Raw genomic sequence first — 16,479 nt, 5'->3', positions numbered from 1 at the left:
ACTCTGCAGCATATGTATGCCTTGTGTGTTGCCTGTAACACAGTCATCTGCTCCGTATGATAGAGGGTAGACCCAGCAAAATTAAAGTTCTTGCTTTGCTTTTAAAATATCTTTCTCTGGTTAGAGATCTCATTCTTGCAGCTTTCTTGTTGAAAATGTGTATATCAGTTTACTGTTGTAGGTAGTATCCAGCACAACTGATTAGTAGATCCTGCTTGATTTGTGAAATCTGATCATACCATAGCCAGTGAAGACTAAAGGAAACCTAGTGCCACCTGCTAACATCAGCAAACTTTTGTCTCTAACAAAAGTTCTTCCCAAGATATGATCTATTGTCGCTAGACATTTGAAGCAAAGTCTTTGAAACACCCTTATATATAAAAACGAATGTTTCCTTCTGACTGCTATAAAATTTTTGGGTATTATAGTTGTGTGCACACCTGTGAAGATTTCTGAATTGTAGTAGTCTGTGAGAGTAGATCCTGACAGCTGGCAGCACTGTTGCCAGCCTTTAACTTCACTGCTAACATCTGCAGGCAGAGACAATAGGCATTTGTGGAGCTGCTACAACACTGAGGCATTGCCATACACACACACACAAAATCCATTGTACATTAGCATGTGTATCATTTCAACAAATTTCTTTATTTCATATGGTTTAGTGGCAGTTCGTGGACTTTCAGTGTGTGTGTGTGTGTGTGTGTGTGTGTGTGTGTGTGTGTGTGTGTGTGTGTGAGAGAGAGAGAGAGGGAGAGAGAGAGAGAGAGACAGACAGACAGACCCAATTGAATTGAGTCAAATACAAATGGCACATTTTAGTTCATGCTTGACATAACAAATGGTGTTAATTGTGAAATTCCAATTGCCGGTCAACATTAGATAGTAGCTATAACTCACATTTTCTATTCGTTTTCCAAGTGAATTTGTGCTAGTCCTCACAAAGATTACTTTCATTGTCAAATCGATAATGCCATCCAAACGACAAGCAATTGGTCAGTCTTCACTTTAAGCACATAAGAGAAAGGCATCATGAGATTCAGAAACTGATGAGCCATGGGAAGCTAGACTGGAAACTGTTTGACTATGCGGTGCTCAAGCTCATTCATCAGAAACACGTGGGAAGCAGGAAGAAAGACTAGAAACTGCTCAAGTATGCAATGCTCTAGCCAGTTTGTCTGAAACAGTCAAGGAACAGGAAGTAAGTATGGATACCATTCGAGTATGCACTGACCAATCCAGGTGAACACTCACATCTTGGTGCATTCCATTACAGTGCTGATTATTATTACAGTTTTCATCCAAGTGTGGTTATTGGAAAAATGGAAAAAATAACCTTGTACTGCAGTGCCCTCAAATTTAAGAATGAAGCACCAGGAATGTACTGTACAGGTGGAAAAATGAAATTGCCAGAATTACATTCACCACTTGAACTATTATCAGTGTTGGAATCAAGTAACACAAGCCAGTCAAGAACTTTCTTGGCAAGTTCATGTTTCCAAATGCCATCGTTCGGCTCAACAAAAGTCATGCACAAGAATTACACAACATTCTAAGTGCAAGGTCAAATTTATGATCATGTAGGATCTCTACTACCGCTGCTTAGCAAAGATCAAATATTTTTTCAAATTTCTTTCCTGGGGAACACTGATGGAAAAAATCAATCAACATTGTTGATTTAATATGATCACAAAACAAGAAACTGTCACTGTATTACAAACTTTATTCAACCAGCACAACGAATTAATCAATTGATCAGAAGTGACCTTGAACAGACGCCAGCTGATGACTACAAAGTTGTAGTCAGAGCTTGACAAACACATGTCACCCAAGACAAATGCATGAACAATTAATGAAGTGGCAATTGCTGTAGTTGACAAAGAATTTAACTCGTGAAATAATTCTTCATCACAGAAATGGTGATGTTGAGTGATTCTCTGAAACTCATCAGTTGTACAGCAATTGCAACATCTGACTTTTTTTCCCCCCCTCCCCCCTTCCAAGAAAGAAGATGGATCTCATTTCAACAACAAATGGAGAAATCCATGAAAACATGAGGAAACAAAAGAGAAAGTCATTGTCATGAATTACTGTCATATTGATTGATGATTTGTGAAAGCACTAGAAACATTGACAATGGTTCCACCAATACATTGTCAATATGTGTGCTTGATAAAATCAAACCAAGTTCCATTCTGAAGAGTATATTCATTTATGTGATGCAGTTTGTTAATGATGGCAATGTGAATCCCAACGAATTGGGAAAAATTCCTGTATTACCGACCACATTTACAGAGAGTCCACAGCACACGCATGAATACCCACAAGATGCAATGACAAATGTTTGTGCATATGGCCACTCAGATTTTTTTAAGATCAACTGAAGATGACAGCAAATACTTCTCTTTAAAAGTGTGAAACAATGATGCTTAAGTCGAAAATTTCTGAAGAAGATGTACAGTTGCCATGCATCCCAATGATTGTGACAGATATGGTGTTTGAATTCAGATGTCTGCAGTTTCTGATGCAGCTCACATTTTTAATGACATCAACAAAGTACAGGAACAATTGCTACAAGTGTGTGTACTGAATTTGTCAAATCCATGTTTCTCACATGGAGAGATGTATGTGGCCTGTTCACACATACAAAAATCTTCTGATTTATTCATGTGTGCAAAATTAACAACAATTATGTATCCAAAAGCACTCCAGTAGAGACAGTTTAAACACAAACACAAATACTTTCTTTCTGTGAGTGTCTTCGCAACACATGCTGAGTATTTGCTAGTCCGTAAATAGTGGCAGAATTTGAACTTATTTAATTACAGATTGCCATTCATTGGTATGACACAGTCAAAAGTGTAGATGCACTGAAAATGCATCATAACTAAATCTGTATTGAGCCTCCTGCATTTTGTGATGGTACCCATTTCATTATAAGTAAGAACAAAAGGTTAATGTAACCTTTGTTATTTACATTTTCCAAAGTTTTCCCCCATTACTGCAACTGAACCCTGACGTAGTTCCCTCAAATGGCCAACACCAATTTCTTTCATCACCCTCATCAGGACTAAGTTACTGCTGCATCTCCTAAATCTTATTGTTGGTGTTAACATGAAATCGCAAAATGAGAACCTGTTGCGTGCATGCAAAAATATATCCGCAAGTTTTTGCTTCTGCACTAGCCATCTCCGCGTGTTTTCTGTATTTTTAAAACATTGTGTATTTGATATAAATATTCATACCATCCCAAAATGCAATATGGATTATACAGATTAAGCTTACAGAGTTATTAAAAATTCACCCATTGTGAAAAACAATTCATATGTTTTAAGTGTTGTTCTTATGTCACATTAGTTTGCAAATGTCATAATTTACAAAGTTTTTTTCTCTTTTATAAATGTTTCATTGGCGTGTTCTATTTTCGAATGTTCACTTTATTCTGAAATCTCTTTCATATCACTTAAATTGTGTGATGCATATGTTATTGTTGTTAATTAGGGTTCCTGGAGGAAGTGTCATCTGTGCGACAACACACCGTGAGTGAAATTCCTGCTGGTCATAACTGCAACCCTCCCGTGCTTGTACATTGCACAGCGGGTGTTGGTCGAACTGGAATAATGATTCTGAGTGACTTACTTCTATATACACTCGATCATAGTCAGGTAAATAACTCTTGCTGGTTGGTGTTACTGTTAACTGTTTTGAGAAAAGGGTGAAATGTGAATATAGAAACAGATAGAATGAAATGATGTCAGTTATTAAAATTTTCTAGATCAAATAATGGTAAAATTATTTTAAGTCGATACAACACTGTAATTTGTTATTTTAAGTAACATATTACAATAAGAAATGTAGTTAAGTAAATACAGTACATTAGTCGTATACCATGAATACCACATGGGGTGGTTTCTGTGATCTGGAAAGAAGTCAGATATGTGCGTTTTATTTTAACTTAATGCAATATAGTGTAAAGACTATTGTACTCCAGTGCTAATGAAATAATCTAAAAAATTAAATTTAGAGCTCCTGTGAAGACACTCTTTAATAGAATAGAATTAGCCCAACACGAAGTTCTTTAAGTCAGTCTCAAACTCCACCATATGACATTTAATGTGCTCTGGCAGGTTGTTGAATGTGTGTATTGCTGTATGTGACTCTTTTCTTTACTAATGTCAACCACTTGAAGCCTTTGTAAAGGTCCTAGTCTTGCATCCACGGTTTTCACAATTTTCTGAATGTGAAGTATTTGTCAAAGCACAAAGTTTTGTAGGAGGCATCTGCAGTATGTTCTGGAACCAACATAAGATATAATTCCTATTACATGATTATCTATTCTGAAACTGCTGTTCCTATAAGTAGAGGTCACAACAACCAAGAAAAATACAGCCTAATAAGTCTGCAATTGCCAAGCATTGCCTGTCAGAACTTCATGGCATGGATTATGACAAGATCAAGGTCCTAACACAGACTTCAAAATATTGGGACTGTATCATCAAAGGAGCTATAGAGATCAGAGTAAGAAAACCTGAACTGAATCATGACAGCGGCTATTCCCTTAACCAAGCTGGGGAACCAGCCATTACCCAGATTAAGGAGAAGATAGAAATATCCCAGAATGTACTGACTTCGAGGGCAGGGGGAGGAACCTCCGAAACGCCGCCAGCAAACCTCCCTGGGCGTGGACCTATGAGGGAACATCCAGACGCGGGGCCACAAGCTGGGCGTCAAACCCTGGCGGGTATGGCTGAGAGAGCGCCTGCGGCACAGACAGTGGAGGGAGCGCCCGAAGGAGGGGGAGGAGGGGGAATCTGATATATACCTCACGCCTGCCGTCCCTTGGTAATACATCAGCACACCTGATGATGGCAACAAGGTCGATTGGCGAAATATTGTGTCCTTGGTACACTCACACCAGGCTGTTCACCCAAATACGCCTGGAGAAATTGAAGAATCACATCACATACCATTATGGGAAGGAGATGCAGCGCAATATGAAAAAGAGTTGAGAAGCTGCGTCAACGAAACAAGTCAGCTTCTGAGCTCATTTGCTGTTTATGAGGTGCCGAGAAGAACGTGTGGTACCGAATTTTGCTAAGGTAAAGCACCACATCAACTCAGCAGCTGCCTGAAAAATCAAGAAACGTGCCAGCCTAGCTCTGGTACGAGAGAGAGTTCCCCACACTCGGTGGTGTCTGCACACCACCAATAAAGAACTCCTCCAGCTACATCTACATCTCACCAACTGCTTCAATTCCTGCAGCTGGGATTGGGTTGATGGTGTCATACGGGCCACAGTGGACTGTGCCCAAAAGAAGTCCACCCAATGACAGACATCCAAGTTCGAACATATATCTGAGAAATGGCCCTCTGAAGATGGGGGAAGATCATTATCAAGCTCACAAACATAGTACTGGATAATTACGCGGTCTCAGTTCTCAAGAAAGGATTGAACTTCACTCCGACACCTAAAGGTGCACCCATCGCTGACATTAGTGCAGTTGAACAGACAGCGGCTCGACTCCTGCCTGAAGCAGAGGAAGAGGTATGTTGCGAAACCTGCAGGGCCATAACTAGAACTAGACCTGTGAAACTGAATATTTTCACAAAAGAGAGGGTGGCCATCCGGAAGCTAAGAGAAGATCCAGACATAGTGGTCTTACCGGCAGACAAGGGTAACACTATGGTAATCTTGTCCCACCAGGATTATACCATGAAGATGCGAGACCTGCTAGATGACACTGCATACCACAAGACTGACACCAATCCTATCAAAAGGGTCGAAAGGAAAACTTAGGCGCTTCTCAAAGATTCTGGCTTCCCTGAAGAGGTCACAAAGAAGTTACAGCCCAGTGCCCCTGTTCCTCCGAGGCTGTACGGCTTACCGAAAGTCCTCAAGGAATACGTCCCGTTACGTCCTATTGCCACCAATATTGGTTCCCCAACGTATCCTCTCGCGAAGTACCTCAAGGAGCTGCTCAGCTCTCACATGGGGACATGCCCGCACCATATACGAGGTGCGGCTAGAAAAAAACCGGACTGATGCTGGAAAAAACATTTATTTACAATTATTTACAATTTCATGTTATCTCCTTCAATGTACTCTCCTCCTCGATCTCTACACCGCTCCATACGAATTTTCCACTGTTCATAGCAATGCTGCAGATCATTTTCGGTAAGTCCATACATTACTTCCGTCGCTTTTTCTTTTACTGCTTCAACAGTCTCAAATCTAGTTCCTTTCAAAGCTGACTTGACTTTAGGGAAAAGAAAAAAGTCACAGGGGGCCAAATCAGGTGAGTAGGGTGGATGATCTAAGATGGGAATGTTGTGTTTTGCCAAAAACGTCTTCACTGACAACGCACTGTGAGCTGGGGCATTGTCTTGGTGAAGGATCCATGACTTTTTTCTCCATATTCGCTCACGTAGGGTAGCCAGGACACTAATGTAGTAATGCTGATTCACTATTTGTCCCTCTGGTACCCAATCAATGTGCACAATCCCTTTGATGTCAAAAAAAAAAAATCATCATTGCATTGAATTTCGATTTTGACCGTCGTGCTTTTTTTTGTCGTGGAGAACCAGGAGTTTTCCAATGCATCGATTGGCGTTTAGTTTCGGGATCGTAAGTAAAAAACCACGATTCATCGCAAGTAATAACATTTTTTAAGAAGGTGGGATCACTTTCAATGTTTTCCAGGATGTCAGAACAAATCATTCTTTGGCGTTCCTTCTGTTCAATTGTGACACTTTGGAACCATTTTTGAACACACTTTGTTCATGTTGAAACTTTCATGAAGAATCTGCCTAACACTTTCCTTGTCAACTCCTGTTAACTCAGACACTGCTCTGATTGTTACACGGCAATCTTGTCGAACAAGTTTACCGATTTTTTCAATGTTTGCATCAGTTTTTGCTGACAATGGTCTGCCAGTGCGAGTGTCATCACTGGTGTCTTCGTGGCCATCTTTAAATCGTTTAAACCACTCAAACACTTGTGTTCGCGATAAACAATCATCGCCGTACACTTGTTGTAACATTACAAACGTTTCACTTGCAGATTTTCCTAGTTTGAAACAAAATTTGATGTTAACACGCTGTTCTTTCTGTACACTCAACATTTTCCGACGCACAGACAAAACGTCAACTACTTAAAACAGACGCCACGGGCAGACTGATTGCAGGAGGCAGATGAAACTCGAGCAGTAGGCGGAGCGAGAGTCACGTGACAGGCCACGCGACTTTCAGCCTTATTGCATTCGTTTTATTGTTTCACCAGTACTAGTCCGGTTTTTTTCTAGCCACACCTCGTATGTAACTCTTTGGATTTCATAGGATGCATCAACCACCTCACGGTTAAGGAATCTGACATACTTATGAGCTTTGATGTGGTTCCCCTGTTTACTAGTGTTCCATTACCTGAATCTCTGGAACTCATCGATTGGGGAACCACCGATCTATTCAGACGTGTTCTAACGTCAACATATTTTCTATTTGACAGCGACTACTATGAGCAGACCGAAGGCATTGCTATGGGGAGTCCTCTCTCTCCCGTCATCCCTAACATGTACATGGAACATTTTGAGGAAGAAGCCTTTGAGTCAGCACAACTAAAACCTACCTGTTTCTTTAGATACGTGGATGACATGTTTGTTATTTGGCCACATGGAATAGACAAGCTGATGGAATTTCTCGCACATCTCAACTCAAGACACAAGAATATCAAGTTCACCATGGAGGTAGAATCGGATGAGATGCTCCCCTTCTTGGACGTTCTTGTCAAAAGACGAGATGACGGCAGGTTGGGGCACAGCATGTGTAGAAGGACAACTCGCACCAACTTATACCTATACGCGGATAGCTGCCACCACCCTGCTCAGAAGAACGGCGTGCTAAAAACTCTTGTACACAGATCTCGCGCCCTCTCTGACAAGGACAGTCTTCAACAAGAATTGATCCATCTGAAGTCCGTGTTTCTGATGAACGGTTATAAGGGAAGGCAAATCTGGGCTGCTCTACGTCCGACACTCACAACACAACCGGCGGAAACTAATGAAGAACCTGAGGAAAACACGGCCATGGCATTCATTCTGTTTTGTGGGGCCTTATCAGGAAAAGTGGGACACATTTTACGCAAATATCAGGTAAAAACTGTCTTCTGCCCTCCAACTAAAACCAGAGCACTTCTTGGCAGTGTTAAGGACGACCTTGGTTTATCTAAATCAGGGGTTTACAAAATACCATGCCAATGCGGTAAGGAATACATAGGTCAGACAATTCGCACCATTGAAGACATGCCATGAACACCAGCGGCACATGAGATTGCGACAGCCTAATCAGTCTTCAATTGCCGAGCATTGCCAGTGAGAACTTCACAGCATGGATTATGACAAGATCAAGGTCCTAACACAGACTTCCAAATATTGGGACTCTATCATCAAAGAAGCTATAGAGATCAGAGTAAGAAAACCTGAACTGAATCATGACAGCGGCTATTCGCTTAACCAAGCTGGGGAACCAGCCATTACCCAGTTTAAGGAGAAGATAGAAATATCCCAGAATGTCCTGACTTCGAGGGCAGGGGGTGGAACCTCCGAAACGCCGCCGGCAATCCTCCCTGGGCACGGACGACCGAGGGAGCGCCCAAGGGAGGCGGAGGGGGAGGGGGAATCTAATATATACCTCATTCTTGCCGTCCCTTGGCAGTACATCAGCACACCTGATGATGGCAACAAGGTCAATTGCTGAAATATTGTGTCCTTTGCACACTCACACCAGGCTGTTCACCCGAGATTTATTTAGTTAAGAAAAATGCTGTCCAAGCCACATCTGCCAGTCCCTTATATGAATCTGCCAGTCTTTATTTGCATCTGTGGGTATTAAAATATTGGGAAACCCTTTAAACCATTAGGTATCTGGGAGCACTGACAGTAGGATTTCCCCTGGCCTGGATTTTAGTCTGCTGAAGTCTGGCATCATAATTTACATTCCCCAGACTGGGGATATGATCATGACCACATTTTAATGCAACATAGTCTATCATATTGTTGATACATTCCTTAAGTTGCAATTTTGTGTCACAATTACTGAATTTGCTGCTTTGAAATTTTTGCAGAAATTTTTTCAACATTACTAAGTCAAATGAATTCATGTTAGAAGTTGTTATCATATCTTTTATACTGTTGAATGTTAGTCATGTAGTTTATTTATCAAATTTACATTTTATTTATTTATCATATGATGAAAATAAGTCCATATAAATAACATTTGTTTACAAATGTACGTAATCACACATTCATACAATCTTACATCTCCAGATCTAGTTCCCTGATCCATTCAGTCACCCACATCCCACACGTGGTTGATGTCCATTATTGTTCCTTTGTACGCATGAAGAGGACAGTCAGCAACAATATGATGGGTGGACTGTAAGCAGATACCACAAGTCACAGTTTTCAGAACCAGCCTATCCCCATTTGTACAGTAAATAACTACATCTGCCTTGTCTGGTTCGAATCAGATTTGTGATCGTCTATTGCTATCTGGTGAGATCAAACTCTTGTATCTGCATGGAAGGTTTCTTAACTAGATGTTTGTTGACTACTTATGGCTGCCGCCACTGAATTTCCCATTAATGGTTGTCCCTGAAAGAGGATCCAATGAGGATGGTTGCTGTGTGCCATGACAGTTTTTTTTCGGACACAAGCACTGATGTTCCATTTGTGAAATATCTCAGTGAATGGGTAGCAGCTGAGTTTCTTCTGAATATTGTTCAAGACCTGCAGCAGAGCTTCTGATCTTCTTAGAGCTGGAGGTGGGATACTGCTGAGAACAGGAAGCTATAGTGTGTTTGCTCTGAATACATCTATAATTATTTGCATTGCTTGATTGTCAACACTATTGAACCAAGTCAAAGAACAATATTCAGCAACAGAGTATGATAGGGCTAAGGCTATGGATCTTAAAACATGAGCATTAGGTCCCCGTGAGATACCAGCAAGTTTTTTTTTAGACTGTTATTTCTCATTTTGACTTAGGAAACCAAATTTGAGGGAAGCGGGTTGAAAGCTCTTGGCAGTAGTACCCTGTGTTGTTCGTAGGTAGTATTTTGGTATACTGCAGTATGTCAAGACTTCACCTTTGAATCTGACTTCTGGTTTGTAATTTGCAGTCTGTTGCTTAGGTGACATGTAAGCTGCAAGCTTATGATATGGGATAATACTCAATTTTAAAATAAGTCCTTCTTGCCAAACAGTATAATAAGCTGCTGATAGATCCAAAATGATACCCGCATTTACTGATCTCTTCTCATACTCATTTTCTATATAACTAGTGAGAGAGAACACCTGGTCATTACAACTTCTGCATGGTCTGAATCCTGCTTGTTCTGTAAGGATGTGGTTGTTAATTACGCAAACATTCTACTGTTGATCAGACACTCGAGGAGCTTGTGGTACTTAGAAGTGCTGTTGGACAATAATTTTCCACTTTTGTGGAAACTGTATTGGATATCAGTATGGCTAATACTTGCGTTTCCTTCATCAAAGGTGGCAGGTTTCCGGTTTGTTGGATATTTGAGAAGAAGTTGGTAACCCATTTTACTGTATCTGGTCCACACTGAACCAGAAATTTTGGGTATATTCCAGAAAATCTAGCTTCTTTTCCAAATTTCAAACTTTTGGTTGCAACCTTGGTTTCCTCTTCTCGAAATGGAATGGAGACTTCGGACCTCTGTAGGGCAGCTCATCTCCTGATACTCGGAGATGTATACTCGGTTTTTAACAAAGTCACTCAAACTGATGACGGTTTTTTAACTTTCGGCTGCAGGATTTGATGAATCTAGCTTCCTAGTGATAGACCAGGCTCTCTCATGAGAGTGGGTATAGTCTGAGGATTCCATTGTTCCATGTCAGATGTTTCTCATATTCTCTTTGTAATTTCTCACTTTCTGCATTCCAACCGGGGATGTACTGTATTGACTCCAACAAGGGATGTACTGTATTGGATTCTGTTTGCTTTGCAACTCAGTCAAGTTGGTGTTCTTGAGGTTCCATCGCAGTTTAAGAAATGATCATACAACATATGTAGACATCCCCACCTCTAAGATAATAGATCTGTGTTGGCTATGGGGGATATCATTGAGCACTGAATGTCGGTATTCTCCAGACCAGTGAACTGAATGGAAAGTAGACAGGTCTTTAGCATCATAAATTAATTTCAGATTTTCTGTTTCCATCCAGTCAAGTACTTCACCATTAATGTCATCCTTGAATGAATTTTTCACTCTGCAGTGGAGTGTTTGCTAATATGAAACTTCCTGGCAGGTGAAAACTGTGTACTGGATCGAGACTCGAACTCGGAAACTTTGCTTTTCGTGGGCAAGTGCTCTACCAACTGACCTGCCTAAGCATGACTCGTGACCCATCCTCACAGCTTTACTCAGCCAGTACCTCATATCCTACCTTCTAAACTTCACAGAAGTTCTCCTGTGAAACTTGCAGTACTAGCACTTCTGGAAGAAAGGATATTGTGGAGGTCCTGTGAGGTGTTTCCAGAATGAATTTTTCACTCTGCAGTGGAGTGTGTGCTGATATGAAACTTCTGTGCAGACAGAAACTTCATGCCGGACCGAGACTTGAACCTGACTGAGTTCAGGTCTCAATCCAGCACACAGTTTTGATCTGACAGGAAGTTTCGATGTCATTCGTGTTGTAACTCCAGATATGATGATGGCTGTTGAAGTCACCAAGAAATAAAGTTGGATGTTGCTGAGGTGTAGAGAAGGATTAGGTCAGTTAGTGTCTGGGGGTTTGTACACATGACTAGGGTCAAATTTTCAATTGTCTATGTAGCAGTGAAATTCATTTTCAGAGTTTACCGACAGTGGTTGGCAAGTTGTTATACAATGCATGACATGTTGCAAAACCAAACTTTGGATGGTAGTTAACAGCTATTAAATTAAAGTCTGGTATTCTCTCTCAGCTCCGTAACTGTTCTTCATCTGTTTTGTGCATTTCATAGAGCCTAGAAAGATATTCACATTTTGCTCAGTGAGTGTACTCCTTCAAAATTAAGTTGAAAAATGTGCAAAGTTGGTCCAGTTTCACAAACTTGAGTGCCCTGAATAAGACATTCCAACTTCTTGTATGTCCTTTGACCGAGATGTCTTTTCAGACAGAAAAGTCTTCATGTCTCTATGTGGTAACTTTCAGCAGTTACATAAGTGGCCTCTGTTGATGTAAATGAAACAAGAATGACTCAGACATAATGCAGCTGCTGATATGACGGAAGCAGAATGTACATGTGACTGTGCAGAAAACGAGGAATATCACCATGTCACCATCTTTAACCCTTGCAGATGACAGCAATGCATCACCTGTGTCCAGAACACTGCATGTTCAAGTCAACATAGTGTAATTCTGGGCCAAATAAGTAATATTAATGACTTAAACAACAATTATTATTATTATTATTATTATTATTATTATTATTATTGATCATTTATAATGAAAAATAGATGAAAATTGTAATATTGACACTACCCTTTAACCATTTTAACCACAAAGTAATTGTTACTGCAGAAATCTGCTAGTACACCTGATGATATCTGCACCAGCTTAGTCTTTTATTTGCAATGTATTACCGCAGATATCTGCATCCATGCAGACCTCTACTTGTTAGTTGAGTTTCCCCATCAAATGAGTCTGCAAATCATTAGAAAACAAAACTATATTGAATAAACTAGTCTCTTCATTTTTGAATCAGTCGTAGCTGTAATCACGTGTATTGCAAAGATAGTTGAACAGAGGTGCTTCATCAAGTTCAGGCTTTTGAGTTTTCCAATTAAAATTGTGATCTATCTGTAGTTCCAGAAATTTAACATTTTCTGCTTCTTGTGTTTCATTGTGTGAGTAACTGTTTGTGTAGCTTGTGGAGATTATTGAACTTTATGTATTGATTCTTTTCAAAATTCAGAGATAATCCATCTGCCTTGCACCATCTGTTGATTTTTCTGAATATTTCATTAGATGCCATTTCAGTAAGGGTAATAGTCATAGTACTTTTTATTCCTATACTTGTATCATCTGCAGAAAGAGCAAAAGTTGTATCATATGAAACAGCAAGTGAATGATCGTTTGTGCATGTCATAAGTAACAGGGGGCCCTAAATAGGACATTGTGGTACACCACGTCAGAGAGCTTCAACATATGAGTGCATTTTGTTATGTCAAGGACATGGAACTGATACCTTTGTCTTCTGTCGTTCAAGTAAAATGGAAAAATAACTTTAATTTATGATATTTACGTACGTAAAACTAAAAAACTCCTTTAAAAACTCAATCTTGCTGCAACTAGTTTTGAGTATTTCATGATCATCTCACACAGGGAACTGCTGGATGATAATGAAATAGTCAAAATAAGTTGCAGCAAAATAAAGTTTTTATAGCAACTGTTTGGTGGTTTATATATAAGTGCCAAGCACAACTTATAGCAGACTTCACTAGATTTTTTGTTCTTCCTGTATGTAGGAAACACAGGGAGCTGTAATTATAGTTGTGTTAGTTTCTTAGATAAAGTTATTTTAATCTAAACTAGCTGAGTACCCGGTGTTGCCTGGGTATGTATTCTTCCGATTCTATTAGTCCATCACTTCCTCCCCCTCTCTCTGTCCATCTCCTCCTCCCCCCTCTCTCTATCCATCTCCTCCTCCCCTTTATAAGTCCATCTCCTCATTCTCTTTCTATGTCCGTCTCCTTCACTTCCCTTCTCTGCCAATCTCCTCTCCTCTCCCCTCCTTTCCTTTTTCTGTTCATCTCCTCTTCCCTTCCTCTATTCATTTCACCCTCCCCTCTCTGTGTTGATCTTCTCTATCATTTCTCTGTTCATTTCCTCCTCCCCTTCTCTTTGTCAATCTCCTCCTTCATCATATCTGTATCTGTCTCCTTCTTCCTGTCTTTATCCATCTCCTCCTTCCTGCTCTCTCTGTCCATCTTCTCCTCCCTCATATTTGTATTCAGCTCCTGTGTCCCCTTCGTTGTCAGGCTATCTGTTCCTCCTCCATTTTCTCACCGTGTCATCCCCCTCTCCCCCTCAATAGGAGGTTGCTCATTATTACCCTCATGGTATTTCTTTCCAGATAGTAAGTGATATGTGTACCAGTTTTGGTTGAAATTGATCCAGGGCTTTAGAAGGAGTTTTTAACCATAGATCCGCCCACATGTGCCCATTTCATATATATTTAACATATTTCTTATGTATTTGTACACCTGTACCTCCAGCGAATTTCACCCTGCAGTTTCATTTTCACGCAGCGTGGTGTTTATGATGCCATATCTCCTGATATGCTGTACAGAGAGGTACGTGCAGTAACATATGTGGACACTGTTTGCAAAATGTGTTGCGAATATAGTTATTAGGAAAGAAGTAATAAATTAAAAATCTCATACATGATGAGGCAGTTTTTCATGCATCTCAATGTTTATGGCATCATACCTCCTGAACTGTGTGTCATAGTGTGGTGTATTTTTGCAGGGACTTTCAGTGGTATATGTGAATACTGTCTGCAGGTTGTGTTGCAAATAAAATCATTAGTAAAGAAGTAACAAGTTAAAAGGTCTACCTGATGCAGCAGTTTTCCTGCAGAAGCAACAGTAATGTCGTAAGCGATATACGTTTTTTCCTTTCATCATTTTATAGAGGGGGTGATTGAGAAAAAGTTATGTAAAGGTTTGAAATTCCGTGTAAAGTTTGTTGCAAGTCACTAAGTACTCTCATTCTCAAACACTGGATGAATATAGTTTGGCTAGTTGCGCTTCATGAGCTACGCTCCTTTTTCACCCCCTCCCCACCCCTTTGAGAGGTAGTCGTTTGTCAACTCCACAGTGGTTCTTTCCAGACACTGACAAGGGGAGGCCACGACGTTTGGAATGCAAATTTACTGCAAACTTCGTACACTCATAGTACTCCATGAAGACAACAAAATGTGTAAGCAGTAGTGCATACTGCTCAAGCATTATTGAGAAAATCACAAGATAATTTCGGTCGTCAGATATATACCTGTGCGTGGCCATTTTTACCATGAAGCGGTGGCAGCTGAGTGGTTAGTGTTCAAGCCCCGTAATAACTGGATCGCTGGATCGAGACCCGTTTGTCAGGTTTCTTTCCTTTTCTTTTCTTTTCTTTTTCCCTCCCCCCCTTCAACACAGTCATTTTCTTTACTATTTATATTACAATTGATATGATAGGAAAAATACGTGTAATTGGATGAACATTTATTAAATTTACAATGCTATTTGGCAGTCTACAAATTTTTATTATCACAAATAATGTAATATTCATAACTACCAACTAGTAAACGACCAAATGCATAAAGTGATACTGAAAATGTATGCTTGTCCGTGATTTGAGAAATCCCTTATACCCGGAAGGAGCCCGAAACGACTTGTTACCTCCAAGTTTTGACCGGCACAGGCAGCTTTCGAAAGATGTACAAGTAATCGTCGCTTTTGACATTACGAGTACAAGTTGCAGGATGGTATTTTTCGTAAGAACGTGGAAAACGTAAAGTTGAATAAATGCTATGTTTCCGCATACGCAAGAACTTTTGGGGTTTTCCGTGGAAAGACAAATCTCGTTAACATTTTCAAAAACCTCTCTTTCAGCCGATAATTTGGAAGCAAACCATGCATAATGCAGTATTTCCTTAAATATCGGTGCTGATAATTGGTCATGCAGTATCAAATGTATTTTAATAGCATCTTCACGAGAAGCAATTTCTCATTCACTTTCGATTAAATACCAACAATTTTGAAGACACGGACAAGCATACATTTTCAGTATCACTTTATGCGTTTGGTCGTTTACTAGTCGATAGTTATGAATATTATATTATTTGTGATAATAAAAATTTGTAGACTGCCAAAAACATTGTAAATTTAATAAAAGTTCATCCAATTACACGTATTTTTCCCATTATATCAATTGTAATATAAATAGTAAAGAAAATGACTGTGTTGAAAATTAAAAGAAAACTGACGAATGGGACTTGATCCTGCGATTATGGGGCTTGAACGCTAACCACTCGGCTGCCATCTCTTCATGCTAAAAACAGCCACTCACAGGTATATATTTGACATCCGAAATTATCTTGCGATTTTCTCAATTATTCTTGAGAAGTATGCGCTACTGCTTACACATTTTGTTGTCCTCATGGAGTACTATGAGTGTACGAAGTTTACAGTAAATCTGCTTTCCAAACATTGTGGCCTCTCCTTGTAAGTATTATGTGCACTGTGTGTGGTTGAAACTGATTCATTGGTTAAGGACTAGATGTGGAACATACATACATACATCTACTGTTATAATATGTATGGATACCTACTACATCCACTGTTATGGAAACTAACTCTAAGAAGATCAGAAATTAACTGGAGAATCAGGAAGGTTGAAAGAAGAGGAGTATAGGTAATAAAATCTGATAGAA

At 39.9% G+C, this 16,479-nt stretch overlaps 1 protein-coding gene across 1 annotated transcript in view; it reads left to right on the top strand.

Annotated features, from left to right (window-relative positions):
* Window positions 1-16,479, top strand: part of LOC126471484 (tyrosine-protein phosphatase non-receptor type 14) — a 172,879-nt gene that overhangs the window by 144,676 nt on the left and 11,724 nt on the right. The window contains exon 21 of the mRNA XM_050099691.1: window positions 3,499-3,662. Coding sequence (XP_049955648.1) covers window positions 3,499-3,662 — 164 coding nt within the window. The remainder of the gene's footprint in view (window positions 1-3,498; window positions 3,663-16,479) is intronic.

Source organism: Schistocerca serialis, chromosome 3 (genome assembly GCF_023864345.2).
Source record: "Schistocerca serialis cubense isolate TAMUIC-IGC-003099 chromosome 3, iqSchSeri2.2, whole genome shotgun sequence".
In the NCBI taxonomy this organism is placed as follows: Eukaryota; Metazoa; Arthropoda; class Insecta; order Orthoptera; family Acrididae; genus Schistocerca; species Schistocerca serialis.
Note: the sequence above shows the minus strand (reverse complement) of the source record. Positions and strands in the feature narration are given on the sequence as shown.